The sequence below is a fragment of the Trachypithecus francoisi genome, unplaced genomic scaffold (assembly GCF_009764315.1).
Source record: "Trachypithecus francoisi isolate TF-2019V2 unplaced genomic scaffold, Tfra_2.0 Contig01440, whole genome shotgun sequence".
NCBI classification, from domain to species: domain Eukaryota; kingdom Metazoa; phylum Chordata; class Mammalia; order Primates; family Cercopithecidae; genus Trachypithecus; species Trachypithecus francoisi.
The window spans coordinates 4,635,923-4,651,316 of record NW_022681431.1 but is presented as its reverse complement, the minus strand read 5'-3'; the positions used below and the strand labels follow the sequence as shown (position 1 = coordinate 4,651,316).

The 15,394-nt window shown below is 34.1% G+C and overlaps 1 protein-coding gene across 5 annotated transcripts in view; it reads right to left on the bottom strand.

Annotated features, from left to right (window-relative positions):
* Nucleotides 1–15,394, bottom strand: part of VPS37A (VPS37A subunit of ESCRT-I) — an 87,672-nt gene that overhangs the window by 45,925 nt on the left and 26,353 nt on the right. For all 5 annotated transcript variants that reach the window (XR_004440824.1, XM_033226107.1, XM_033226115.1 and 2 more), the window contains 7 exons: nt 12,597–12,822; nt 11,089–11,159; nt 7,414–7,541; nt 7,272–7,330; nt 7,126–7,194; nt 2,982–3,125; nt 1,177–1,257 (listed from right to left, as the gene is read on the bottom strand). Coding sequence is in view for 4 of the 5 variants with exons in the window: in XM_033226107.1 (XP_033081998.1) it covers nt 1,177–1,257; nt 2,982–3,125; nt 7,126–7,194; nt 7,272–7,330; nt 7,414–7,541; nt 11,089–11,159; nt 12,597–12,822 (778 nt within the window). In the remaining variant the exon portion in view is untranslated. The remainder of the gene's footprint in view (nt 1–1,176; nt 1,258–2,981; nt 3,126–7,125; nt 7,195–7,271; nt 7,331–7,413; nt 7,542–11,088; nt 11,160–12,596; nt 12,823–15,394) is intronic.

Genomic DNA, 15,394 nt, shown 5'->3' with positions numbered 1-15,394 from the left:
CTCCCGGGTTCATGCCATTCTCCTGCCTCAGCCTCCCAAGTAGCTGGGACGACAGGTGCCCGCCACCATGCCTGGCTAATATTTTTTTGTATTTTTAGTAGAGACGGGGTTTCACCGTGTTAGCCAGGATGGTGTCAATCTCCTGACCTTGTGATCCACCCGCCTCGGCCTCCCAAAGTGCTGGGATTACAGGCCTTGAGCCACCGTGCCCGGCCAGAAAAAATTTTTAAAAAGAACAGAGATGGAGAAATAAGAAACAAGCAAACAAGCAGTCTCAAAAAAGGTGTGAGAAGAGCTGTTCTGATCACTGAGTGGCTGTTTTCCCTCTCAGGTGACTGTACTTTCCTTCATTTTTACCCTATAATAAATCCTTGTCCTATCCAGTAACATAAGCTTTTACTTAAGTTTCTTGGGGTGGGAACTGTTCTTGCAAACAAATCATTCCTAAAACAAAACAGATGCAGAGGAAAAGGAAAGGCATCTTGACATCAGGTAAGAGCACAACCAAAGATACTGCGGTAGAAGAAGAATGTGCCACGTAAGACAATGCAATGTAAGGGGAAAATGCAGAGTTAAAATGGATGATCTGAAATATATGCAAGATTATGGAAATCTTAAAACCAGAGGAATTTGCCATGGATACTGTCATTACTAGGGATTCATTACAGGTTCTGGAGTAGAGCCAATTTTATCATAAAAGTGGTATTTTAGGAAGATCATTCTGTCAGTGCTGCATAGGAAGAGAACCCTCAAGTCATGGGGACGGGCAAATTATTAGAGTAATCATGGTGTGGGATGGAAAAAGAGGCTGGCTGGAAGTTCACTTTAAAGGAAGAAATGACAAAGGAGCCTTTTGAGAAATGTTAGCCACGTGATAAGGTATACTCTACACACCAGGCGAGAGAAAGGAACTGACTATAACTTACAATTCTATATTAGAAGGTAATGTTAAAAAAATTTCATTCATGCCAAGATCACAGAAAATATCCAAAAGATTTCTACTAGTTACATGTTTATATTATGATTATATAATACAAAGCATTCTATGTTACATAGCACAATAGCTATAATGAGAGCATTATGCTTAAGGCTGATGAACAGGCACCATTAACAACATGTCTGTTTAAAGAATACTGATGCAATAACCTTGAAACTCAAACCTGAAATGCAATTTACCTATAGTGGAGCATGAAATTGGCTGTGCATTGCTATTGCCTGCTGAAGTTTCTCTTCCTTGGCTCTTCTACAGTGGCAAATCTAGAAAATAAATGTTTAAAAATACCAGTCACTTTTACAAAGATATGCCTATTACTTTACTTCCTACAGTATGACAGGAACCTTTTAACTTCTTGGCACTATTTTACGTTTTGAATGTTGAAGATAGCTAATAATCCAATAGCTAAAATTATCAGATTATGAGCAAATTCATTTCATTAGCACTAATGTTACAAGGCGCAGATAATAGTTTGAATGCGACAGGAGAAGTGCCTGTCATTTTGTTTCCTGCACGCCAGTCTCTGTTTTAGGGAACCTCTCATGCTCCCTTCTCATAATCCACTCCCTCAGTCCAGTCGACTGGGCAGACGACCACATGACACCAATTCATTTTGAATTAGCTAGTAATCTAATAATTGAATGTTGAAGATAGCTAATGTTGAAGACAGCTAAGACTTTAAGAATCAAAAAAACCTCTTGCTTGGGAGACAGCCTTTGCCTGCAAGCTTCTAGAATGTAAAACAAACACTGATCCTTTATATCAATTATCTGACTATATAACTTTAAATATCTGTGTTTTAAAAATATGGACGTAAATTCTGCTGTTAACCAGGAAGATTAACAGATGCAAGCTTCAAGGCACAGTTATATATCATTAAAGAATAATGGACCAGAAATCAATTCCTTACTAACACTATAACCATAAGTAAGTCACTAACATCTCTGAACTTCAATTTCGCCTCATAAAAAATGGGAATGATAAAATCCACCCCATCTGCCTTAACAGGAGTGTGTGTATGTTTGTGTTTGTGTGTTTGTGTGTGTGTCTCACAGATGTTTCATAAAGTTTTTAAAATTTGATTATTTCAGACAACTTAGGTAAATATTTTGGACTGTATTAAAAGGCAACAAACTATTAAGCAGACTGTTTTGGATTTTTCTTTAAATACAACAGAAATACCAGAACAGAACAGGAACTGTTTCTCAATTTTTAAAAATTATTTTATAATCCCTATAGATTATTCTCTCTTTCAACAAGTGGTAAAACAAGTCATTAAGGACTATATTTCAACTATTTGGACTCGATTTACCAGCTGTATTACACAATTATATAGATATTACCATTTCTGAAACAACTATTCGATTTACCTGCTTGTATACCCAGATAAAGCAAGTCTAAAGTGATAGGAGGATGATGCTATTATTCTCACGAGGCTTTTCAGGTTCCTCTCACAGCACTCAAAACTCCACTTCAGTAATGTGCTAATGTTTTTCACTCATGAGTATGCTAAAGTAATTTGATATTATACTGTCAAAAAAATATTTTTTTTCCCAGATCAGCACAAAGTTTATTAGCAATTTCTGCTCAGACGAGCCCCTTTCTCACCAGGACTGTTCCTCTGACATACGAGACAGGAAATAGCCACACATACAGGCCCTCACTCTCATTTACTTCTCAAGTCACATCAAAAGGACATCTTAGAGCAATGGCACTTGCCCCCCATGGGGTTCCCTGGGAATAGCTAAGGTGTGTGGCTGTCCAGAGTCCTATGACAGACCTTCAAAGTTTTAAGTTCCAGGTACCTGGTTTTTGCCCAAGTCCACACCCAAGAAATAAAAACCTTCCTTTCAGGTAAATAATATATTGTACAAAAAAAGGGAGATGATAGCATAATAGAGAAATAGCTAAGACCCAGTGCTTCTCCTCCCTATAAAAATACCAAACTTTATTCAATACTTGTCCTCAATTGACGAGTATTACATACTGTTCTCTTTTCCATGAAGCTACTGAGAAAATCGTCTATTTCCATCTTTCCCTCCAAGAAGTCTTCTGCAATATTATCAGATTCTTCCTCAGCTTCATGTGCAGCTACTTTCAATCTTGCCTGTAGGGCACTTGCACTACAGCTCTGAAAAAGAAAATCAGGCACTACTTTAATTTATGATACTCACAAGAACTCCTCACAGGGAAAGGAAGTAAGGTAGTGGTATGGAGAGGCAATTTATTATGTGCCCTATATAGCCTCTTTTTGAGAAAATCTGCCATCTTATAATGACCCACCTAGATCCTTAGCTACTGGCTGCAAACTATTAAATGAGAGAAACTGAGAAAATCATTGTTCTCTCCTAAGGATTTACAAATTAAATCACTGTGGTAGATATCTGCTAAGGAGACTCTCCACTAATGACTTCACCTCCTGGTATTCCTGCCCTTGCATAATCCCACCCTTGAGTGTGGGCTGAACTTGATGACTCATTTCAATGGAATAAGGCAAAAATGATGGGATTAAATTTCACTAAAGTAGTGAAAGACTGGTACACAAAAAACTGTAAGATACTGCTATAAGAAACTGAAGACATAAATTACTGGAAGACATCCCATGTTTATGGGTTGAAAGATTTAATGTTCTTGAGAAGACATTACTAATCAAAGCAACCTACAGACTTGATGCAATCCCTATCAAAATCTCAATGGCATTTTTTGCAAAAATAGAAAAACCCATCCTAGAATTCATATGGAATTTCAAGAGATCCCAAATAGCCAAAACAATCTTAAACAAAGATGATTAATATTTCCTGATTTCAAGTTACTACAAACTTACAGTAATCAAAACTGTGGTACTGGCATAAAAATATAAAGAACAATGGAACAGAATAGAGAACCCAGAAATAAACCCTCACATAAATGGCCAAATGATTTTCAACAAGGGGGCCCAGTCCAGTTAATGGAGAAAGGAGTCTTTTCAACAAATGGTGCTGGAAAAAACTGGGTATCGACAGGCAAAGGAACAAAGTTGGCCCCTTACCTTACTTAAATACAAAAATTGATCCAAATGGATCACAGACCTAAATGTAGGCACTAAAACTATTTTTAATAATAGCCATCCTGCTCGGTGTGGTGGCTCATGCCTATAATGCCAGCACTGTGGGAGGCTGAGGCAGGCATATGGCTTGAGCCTGGGAGTTCATGACCAGGCTGGGCAACATAGTGAGACCCTGTCTCTACAAAAAATACAAGAATTAGCCAGGTGTGGTGGCACGCACCTGTAGCCTTGGCTACTTGGGAAGCTGAGTTAGGAGGATCGCTTGAGCCTGAGAACTCAAGGCTGCAGTGAGCTGTAACTGCGGCACTGCACTCCAGCCTGGGTGACAGAGTAAGAAAAAAATAAAATAAAATAATGGCCATCCTAATGCATGTGGGGTAATATCTCTTTGTGACACATCATACACAAAAATGAACTGTAATGCACCATTTTCTTACTGCCCTCGCCAAAACTGGTTATCTATCTTTACAAGTATGGCTCACGTGGATGTTTTATTTGGCTTTTAAAAAAATTATGGTAAAGCTGAACATATTTTCAAAAGTTTCCAGTTACTTATTCATTAAATATTTATTGAGTACCTATTATGTGCCAACCACTGAACCAGGTATTAGGTACACAGTAGAAATGAAACAGAACAGATTCCTCCATCACGGAACCAATGGTCTACTGAAAGTGGATTCCATATGTTAGAGTGTAGAAGATTCATCATCCCCCAAAAAATTGACTGAGAACATCTAGAAAGAAACCTAGGAATCAGTGTTTGATGTGTGTTTGTCTTTTTTAAGTGTTTCAAGAATTGCTTCCAGCAATTCTTATATGAATGTTTAAGGATCAGAGTAACTGTTAAAGCAGAATCTTTATTGGACATTTATCTTTCTCCTTTTGTCAGTTTCCTGTTTTTTTTCCTTTTGCAATAGACCACTGGCATTAGCATTTGTTGTATATGCTAAAAATATCTGTGCCTTTTTTAACTTCACTTTTTATTTCATGATTTTTTAATATATCCAAATTTTCAATCTGTATAGCTAAATATGTCGAGTTCTTCCTTTATACTCATATCTGTTTTATTATGCTTAGAAAGACTTTTCCCACCATAATGTTAAAGAAAAAATCCTAGAAGCTAGTTGACATTTTATGGTTTCCGCTGAAGTAGTTTATCTGTAATACCTTTCTGTGTATTGTATGATATGACAATCTAGCCTTTTTCTAAATGGATACTAAATAGCCAATTTTATAATTTACTGAATCCTCAATTTTTTCCAACTGATTATTCACATACTTACACAAGTCTATTTTTGAACTGCATAGTGTGTTCCATAGAAATAATTTTCTCTTCCTATAAAATTACAATACTGTTTTAAATAATGAGGATTTACAGTGTATTCTGACACTGGGAAAGGGAGTTTTGTTCATTTTTCTTTTTGTTCAAGCTCTTCCTGACTACTTTTACCCAGCTGAAAAAATAAAGTTTCAGATGAACTTTTGAATAAATCTGTTGATTAAAAAAAAAAAAAAAACTCTTGGCGTTTTGATTCGAACCGTATTAAAATTTCTAAGTTATTTTGGGGAGAATGAAATCTTTTTAATACTGGATCTTTCATTCAATGAATATATTCTATGCTGCTCTAAATAGTCTTAGAAAATAGAAAACTCAACTCTTCTTTTATTGAATGCCAATTCAATAAAGTTTCCTGACTTACTTCATTGGGTTCACTTCTAACTACTTTACAGTTTTGTTTAATGAGTTGTTTTCTGTACTTCATTTTGCAGTAATTGCTGGAGCAAACAGGAAAAAGTTCTCAGTTCTCTAGAATTTTTGATTGTTTATTTTTGGTAAACAACTGTTTCATTTCTTATTTTATACTATACCACTTTTTGTGGTCTGGTTGCAGTACTCAGAACCTCCCAAGCAATGTTAAACAGCAGTGATCGTGAGGCATTACTCTCTTATTCCTAACATTAATGGGATCCTAGAAATGTTTAGGCATTAAGTGTGATGTTTACTGCTGGTTTCTAGTATTCTTTTTCAAGTAAGAAATTTCTAGTTTTAGTTTACTATGAGTTTGTATAAAGAATGATGTTGAGTACTATGAAAGCTTCTTCAACATTTACAAGGTCCAATGTATATCTAACAGTACCTTCAGTTGAGTCTCACAGATTTTCTGTGAAGGAGGACTGCTTAGGTTAGACTCCTAACTAATGTTTCTACTTGTATGACCTCAAGGAAGTTATTTAATCTCCCTGTGCCTGTTTCCCTATCTGTAAAATGTAAAATGGGAAAAAGTAACAATACCTATTTCATAGGACTTGGTATAATAACAGGTCATATATGTAAATAGCTTCATGCAGCGCAAGACATATTAATTGCTCAATGTTAGCTATTATTTCTTTATTCTGACAAATGACCATATTATCTGAAATCATTATAAATTTATATTCTCCTTTACCATCTTTTTTGCTGTTGTTGGTTTATATCTATTTTATGTTTTATTTCACTGACTTTACTCAAAGTTCCTGATTTTATAGGAAACAAAATATTAACTATGAGGTTACTGGTATAATACAAAGATTATGTCCTCTGTTTCCTTTTCATTTTTAAGATTCCTTTTTTTCAGAAATATAGGTTGAATTTTATAAAATTCTTTTGATTTTCACATAACTGGATTTCTAACAAAACTTATTTGTAGCAGATAATACTATATATTTTTCATATATTATTCTTTTTAATTTGCAAACTTTTCATTTAAGGTATTTGTAGATAAGTTTACAAGTGAGTCAAAAGTTTTTGTTGTTGTTGTTGCTAGGTTTCACTACAGGGGTTGCAATGGTTTCATAACTTACTCAGAATAAGTTATTTGTCAGGGCCTGTCATAATTTTCTGTTTTGGAAACAAAGACGCTCTTACATGAGCACAAATAATGTATGATGCCTCATCAAGAGCTGTTCATCTACGTTTAACGGTATCATGTCTTAAAAGGTCAGATACCTCATAAATGGTTTCTGATGATAATGAAAATAAGATCATGACTCATGCACGTAAGATTAAAAAAATCTATGGCAAAGGAAACAAACTAAACAGTCTTACCTCACTAAGTTCATGCTGCCTTTGCATCTTCTTTTCGAAAGCAGACTTCATTTGTGTAAGTAATTCATACTAAAAGAGAAAATGAAAAGGATGTTTTATTCTATTTTTAAATTATATACATTTCTTCAAAATGATCACTAACTCACCTTATCTAAAACAGTTTGCCTTTTGGCTTCCAAGCTGGGCTCCAAAAGGAGATTTTTTCCTGTAAGATAAATCTCTAGATTACTTCTAGGTAAAGATCAGATTTTTTTCAGGAAATGTGAGCTGAGGAGAGGGAAAACATACTTGCTAGTTCCTCAATACTTTTTACTAAGTCATCTTTGTCAGTAATAATTTGTTTCAGTTGAGGCAAAGTCAGAAACTGTTCTAGTAATACCTCCTCTTGTTCATTCATATCTGTGAGTTGTGTCACACTAGAAACACAAAAGAAAAAATGTTAATAAATATCAGACATCAAGTTTTTCTCCCTGACAACTATTTAAAATTTTTCAGCTTTATTTAGTTGATAGGGTTCTAAATAATTTTTACATATACACCTAAGGCTGCCAATTTTAACCTTAAAATCATATAAAACATCAACCACAATGGAACATAAAGCAGTCTGTAATATATTCTCGACAGAATCTGTAAAAATAAATTCTGGTCCAATGGATATGTTGATATATCTCCTCTCTTTAAAAATCACAACTGTGGGGAAGTGTTCACAGTTATCCAGTGACCTGAAATTAAAAATAAAATCAACTTAACTCAGTTTAAGAAAAATGTATGAAACTAAGAGCTTATTCAGCTTAGGTTTCTTAAAATGGGACAGCAGTAATATAGTTCAGTATTTTTTTCTTGTTCTTAATTCTGTTTAACTTAATTGCTTGAGAATATCACTTATTTCTTAAATTTCCCTGATAGGAACCAGACTGACTGATATATAAAATTTAAGCTATTTATTTCTTCCAAGCATAATGTTGAACACACTAGTACTATAGTAAATTCAGACGAGTAAAAGTTCACAGAGAAGCTAGCATTAGAAGAATTTATTCCTAGTCATTTCATTGTATGTACTGACGAGAGAGAAACAGGACTGAAAAGAGGCCAGAGTAGTTACTGTAACATTTTGGCTTGTGAAAAACTTTTATGGGAAACTATTCTATCTAGTCAGCTTTAGACCAGGTCAGTGCATGATTCCAAGGATGTGTTGGCCAAAATGTAGTCAGTAAAATCTCCCAACACTCTACAAGATACATAGTCTCTGCTAGTGCATAATGTCAGTTACTGTAGGACCAGTAAGATAGGGTGCATAAGCAGTCACAACTCCATTTTAACCTCTCTGCCTATTTAGCTTACAGATGTGTGGCTATCACAGTAAGAGTTATAGATACGTTTATGTGTGTTTATGTATATGTGTATACAGATATTCATAAAATACTTAAAGAAAAGAAATAATGGAGGGCTAAACCAAAAACAAAAATGGGTATCTGTAGGGTGAAAGAACTAGGTGGAGTGGATATGGATGGAAGCAAAAACTTTTCTGAACGTATCTTAGTTTTGACTATGGAGCCATATAAAAACGTTGGATAATTTAAAAATAAAGAAGAAAAGAAAAAGCAGTCTTTAAAATTCCGAGAAAATGGACTGCTTTGACAATAAGTAAACCTGTATATTCTAAGTTGTATCAACACCCAGAGAAAAATTATTTGAAGAAAGTAAAAAAAAACAAAAACAAAAAAACAACAGTATATTCTGGCATGTCATAATCCTAAAGACGACAGAACTGTAAAAAACAAAAACAAAAATTTAACTTGCATTCAATAATCTTAGTAACAATACTGGTATTGTTATTTTGGAAAAGAACAAGGGCCCTTCAGAGAAATGGCTGACTCTAGGTCTGGGAGAAGAAATGTTCATGATGAGCCCACTGCATCTTCAACTTTGCCAGAAATGATACAGAAGGCAACTTGAGTTTCTCACCCATTAGAGCAATTTTTGGAGATGGATAGCGCATCAACTCATTATTGTGAAAGCTGATACTATAAGGGGAAAAATTAAGCATTTTTCCTGGTCCTGTATGAAGCGTATTTTAGTATAACTAAATATGTAATTGATTAAGTCAGGTTCTTCATAGAGTAATTCTGGTTAATAAATTCTGGTGGTAATGATAAAATCATTAAATCATATTTACGACCCTTGCTGAATTAATGATGGTCAATGATTTCAGGTGCTTTAACCTGATATAATCTTAATGTCACTAAAAAAAGGGCAACCAGACCTCACTGCTGCTTCATGGGATGTAATAGGAAGCATGCACTAATTATGACATAAGTATTGGCAAAAGAATTGAACCTTGTCTACTTCTAGCCACCAGCAGTATAAACTATGGGAAATAGAGAAACGCCCTTCAATGGTACCACAAGGAGGGAACAAGGAAAAAACAGGATATGGAAGATTTCATAGGACAAATAGCCAACTTAATAAACACACACTATGTTTAATATATATGTATGCATGTATGTACATGGACATGTATTTATTCCCATATTTGTGTACATGTATATGAGCACATGTAAATACAAATATGTATATGTCAAAGTGTGTGTGTGTGTGTGTGTGTATAAAAGAGAAAAGTTGGGGAGAAATGGTTCATTATTAAAAGGAACTTAAGAGATCCACTATCCAAATGCAATAGGTGGAACTTGTTTTGAATCCTGATTCAAACAAACTACCAACAAAAAGATTAATTACTAAGACACTGGAGAAAGAAGGTAATATTAAAGAATTACCACTGTGTTAGGTATAATGATGATGGTGACTGGGGTTATGGTTGAAAAAAAGGAAAGAAAATCCTTACCTGGCAGAAAAATTTACTGAAGAATTGGTGGGTAAAAAGGATGTATTATCTGGGATTTGCTTTAAATAACGGTGACTCATACCTATATAGCCCTCCAAGAAAGCTGGATAGAAGGAGGCATGAAGCACAGTGAGCAAAAGGGTTCATAGCTATTGTTGCCACATGATGGATACGTGGTGGCTCATTATACTAGTTTCTTCACCTTTTTTGTATTTTTGATGTTTTCATAACAATTATTTTAAAAAAATTTAAAGCAAAAAAGATAACTTTAATAAATGAGAACTATTATTGTGAGCATTACAATGCATATTAACCTTTAACATGCATGCAGTATATTGCAAATATTCATTAATTTATTATAACAGAAGATAAATCACTATTGCCTTAAAATGACTGTAAAACATTGGTGCAAATAAATTTAAACTCTTTTTAAACTATAGGATTTCTCATGAGTACCTGGCTGTACACCTTTGATGAGATATATCCTAAAGAAAAAAAGAACTGCAAAAAAAGAAAAAAAAAGTTTAACTGCATTCAGTAGTCTTATTAATAAGAGCCTTATGAGTATCATGAACTCTCAATGGGGGTATAAAGGGTGCAATGCTTCCCAAGACTGAATGGCCAAAAACCATTTTCTTCATGAAGCATTTTGGAGAAGCAAAGTTCCATGAAAAATGGCACCTTAATTGAAAAAAAGTTTGGCTGTAAAAACATCTAATATTTTATAACTTTATTTCTCTATATGTAAAGTTTATCTACTAAAGGAACAATGGAAGATCTAAAATAGGCCAAGATATAGTTTGAAACTGTCAGGAATAATGTATTCAAAAATACTTTTCAAAGAATGCAGGCCACATGAGAGAAAGGATCTTATTATCTTGGTAACTATTACATCATTATAAAAATCCTAAAAAAATCCCTGAGTATGTACTAGTCACTCAATAAATACAACCTATAGTACCTAAAACTGATTTTTAAAACTTTCCCACTAAGACAACTACAATACTGTATAGGAATAGTGAAGATTTTAAAATTTAATTTAATATGGATATTAAATAATGATCTGGTGTATGCTTACAAATAAAATAGACAATGTCATCAACTTTACTCTCCAGGTTTACCTTAGTTCTGAGAGTTCTGGAAATGCATCAGGGACATCTGGCATCTTGTAACCAAAACCATTTTGACTTGTCTAAAGAAAAGTTTTAAATGATATTAAAATTCAGCCATTTTTTGACTGCTCTCAATTACTAATAAATGTAATCTTTAATGTACTATATCCCATAACTGTTTGCATTATCATATTTTCATTTTCACATCTCACACTGCCTTAGTCTGCCCTTCTTCCTGCAGTCTATCTTTTTTTCAGTGTAGTGTACATAGGATTACTTTTTGTTTTGTTGTTGAGGGCCATATGAGTACCTGTGTTAGGTAGAGAACTGGTAGTTCTCTTTCTTGTCTAAGTATATGGATGTAGATTTCACTGGTATATATGAGTATTTCTCTCAAGTGAAAGGCATTAAATATAGAAAAGCAGTAATTTGGCAACAGTCTGAATAGTTACATGCCTCAGTCAGATGAGACGGTAGGGTAGATGAGCAATTGAGCCATGTTTGAATATATATGACTTTTTATCCTTGAGGACCCTTGAAAAGCCCTCTTGTAATTTTGTTCATACTACTAATTGTAATTTGTTCATAACATTCATTAACACAATAAATGAAAGGTTTTGGAAAAACCAAGTCCACTTGGGTCTATGTATTCTAAATGATTATAAACTCTGAAATCAGTAATGTTGGATATAGTATGGTTTTATACTTGAGTAATGCTATGGATGATATTCACTGAGGGTTGTAATTGAAAGGCTTTATACCCCTTTAAATGTTTTATGCCCAAAGTATTAGTCTTTCCAGTAACATTCCACATAGCAACAGTTACCAGCTTAAGAACATACCAGTTTTTAAGCCAATGGAACACTTGAAGCCCTCAGCATACGTTAGCAGACCCATCATAATGTGACACCTGCTGCTCCCACATGATCATTCTTCTGCCTTTGCCCACACCCTATATGGCAGCCAGAGAGATCTACTATAGGCAGCTTCACAAAAATGCCATCTGCTTTATACCTCAATGCCTTTGACAATGTTATGGCCTCTCAAAGAATGCCTTATGTATCCCCTTGTTATTCTGGCAAATTAATAATGATCTTTCAAAATCTGGCCTCAAGCATAATAAATGCATGCATTTGTTTAGCTGCCTTATTTTTACTGAGTACCCACTATATTTATCAGTACATCTGAGGCACTAAGAAAGTGGTGAAAAAAAACAGTCACATTTTTTGTAAAGGTAACCTACTAGTTCTACCTTGGTCCCTAGAAGCACTGACCATTCCCCTAACTGTGTCTCTACCAAAACTCTAGCTGTGTCTTCTGCTACACTAGAATTACAAGCTCCACACTTAAAATTATTATTTGTTGGTTACCGCTTTGTTACTTGAATTGAAAAACGTGATTTAATGTTTTCATATTTTGTCTAACTTATTGTCTGGCACATGGAGGCATGTAATAAATGTGTGTTGACTGAATGAATGTTTCAGTGGCATAAAATATAGATAACTGACGATACCAACCGGTATTGAAGCATCCATTGTGGGAATGGGTAATGGCAGATTTGAAAGGACACCAAATGAAGGAGCGGCAGGTTTGGCTGTGGTATAACTTGTTGTTGAAGAAGAAACAGTGTCAGCAACAGATAAAGAAGTGATACTCCTGTTTGCTTCTTGTGGAGGATATGGAGGAAGAAATGGAAAACCCTGAGAAGCATAAGGAGACATCCCACTTGGGTTACTGTATAGACTGAAGAGAAAAAGAGAAGATCATTAGATTCGATTTTATGGATACAACATGTCAAATTATTTCAAAATTGCTCTAAATAACAAAGGTCAAGCACTCTACAGATGAACTCTTATAATGGCAGGTGATATTTATTAAATTATATAATGGAATTAAATATTATATAATATTTAATATATAAAGTGATATATATACATAAAGTGATAAAATATGACCCCCTTCCAAAAAAAAAATTGTAGAATTGTGGTTTCTACAAAAAAGATGATGAATGCTTTAGAAAGCAAGCAATTCAACTTGTGAGAGTAGAAATGGATAAACAGGCCATTTTTGAGTTTTCAGCATTCCAATGGTATCAATCAGTATCTCCATAGAGGGAATGGAGAGCAATATTTAATCCAGGACATTTATTCAAGTAGAGGCTAACAGCTTTCTCCGTATTTGTCAAAATCTGACTGAAAGTCAAGACTGCTTTTCTAGAACATTTTAAAGTAAAATTAAGTATGCAGATGAGCTTCTAAAATGTTGAAATATTAAAAACATGCATATAGAAACATGTATGTATATTATAGTTACATAGCATTATGTACTTGGGATTCAATCATAGAACAATGTAGTCAATGTTTATTTTTGCAAGATAACAAATATTTTACATTTAAAATATTTTTCCCCTTAGCAAAGTTTAGAGAGAACCAGATCATAAAAGCATTAGAGTAATTCAGACCTAGATGCAGACTGAAAATCATCTAAATACAATATATGAATAATACAGTGAGTTTATATGGATCAGGCACTCTAGTGTAAAGGATAAGGGACTTACAGTTATATTTTAAATATTAATATAATACTAACTACTAAAATGTTTCCCTTTATATTGAAACATGTTTCAAAATGTATAATTTTTTATGAGAGTACTCTTACTTCGTTTAATGACATAACCTGAGTTGGAAATTTTGTGGGAAGAAAACATTTTTTTTTTTTTTGAAATATACATGAATGACACTAAAGTATATATGGAAAAATAAGCCAGAGTAGAAAGAAAAAAGCCTCAAAAAGGAAGGTACAGAAATATTAGCCCTGTAATAAAGCAAAACAAATTATAAAACCCTAATAACACGACAAAATTTAAAGCATACTACTACTGAATGGATAGGTAGATCAATAGAACCAGATAAAAAATCCAGAAAAAGCTCAAACACCTATAGGAATTGGGATATAATAAAGATAGAATCTCAAATAAATGAAAAATAGAACAGTCAAAAAGTAGTATTGAGACATCTGGAAAAAAGAGGTTGGAGTCAGATCCTCACTTTTACAATAGTATAACAATCTAATGGATCAAAGTTTAAGTTTTTTTTTAAGAACCTCAGAAGAACTAGAAGGCATCATCAAAAAATTATAACCTTGAGGCAGGAAAGGACTTTCTGTGAACCTAAATTCAGAAGCCATTACATAAATAATGATAAATCTGGCCGGGCGCGGTGGCTCACGCCTGTAATCCCAACACTTTGGGAGGCTGAGGTGGGTGGATCATGAGGTCAAGAGATTGAGAATCCTGGCCAACATGGTGAAACTCCGTCTCTACTAAAAATACAAAAATTAGCTTGGCATGGTGGCAAGTGCCTGTAGTCCCAGCGACTCGGGAGGCTGAGGCAGGACAATCGCTTAAACCTGGGAGAAAGGGGGTGCAGTGAGCTGAGGTTGTGTCACTGCACTCCAGCCTGGCAACACAGCAAGACTCTGTCGCAAAAAAAAAAAGAAAGAAAGAGAAAATAATACATTTGACAACACCGAAAAAAATGTACATGACAAAGTTCTTTATAAAAGAAATAGCAAATTTGGGGGAAAACTTCTATCACAGAGAGAGGTATAATTTCTCTAATACATAAAGAATTCCTGCAAATTGATAAAAAGACAAAAAACCCAAGAGCAAAATGGAGACTAGGATAGTATATACAGATTATAGAAAAGTAAAAGAAAAAATTTCTAATGTACAGGAAAAAATGTTCAGTTTAGCTATTACTAGTAAGATAAATAGAACTAAAATTATACTAATGTATTGTTTTCTGCCTATCAATTGGCAAAGATCCATTTGATAACATACTATTTTGGCAAAGGGTATCAGGAAATAGGGATTGTATAGAAACAGAAACTGGTACAACTACTCTGGAGGGCAAGTTTGCAGTATTTGTCAAAACTACAAATGTGCATTACACTTCTAGAATTTACCCAACAAATAAGCTCACATTTAGGCAAAATATTATATTAAAGATTATTTACTGGAACAGCACTGACAGCAATGAAGAAGGATGGGTTTTTTAGGTAAGATTAGAAAAAATGAAAATATCTGTCAAAGACTTGCTAAAGAAATTATAATACATCCATAAAACAAATACTTTGTGGCCATAAGGAATAATGAGGAAGTGCCTTAGGACTAACATGAAAAACTTTCCAAAGCCATATCATTTAGTGACCCCTGCCCCTGCAAAAAAAAAAAAAAAAGGGCATAATATGCTACCATTCATACAGAAAAGGGGGAAAATACAATACTACATATGTTTTCTTGTAGATGAATACA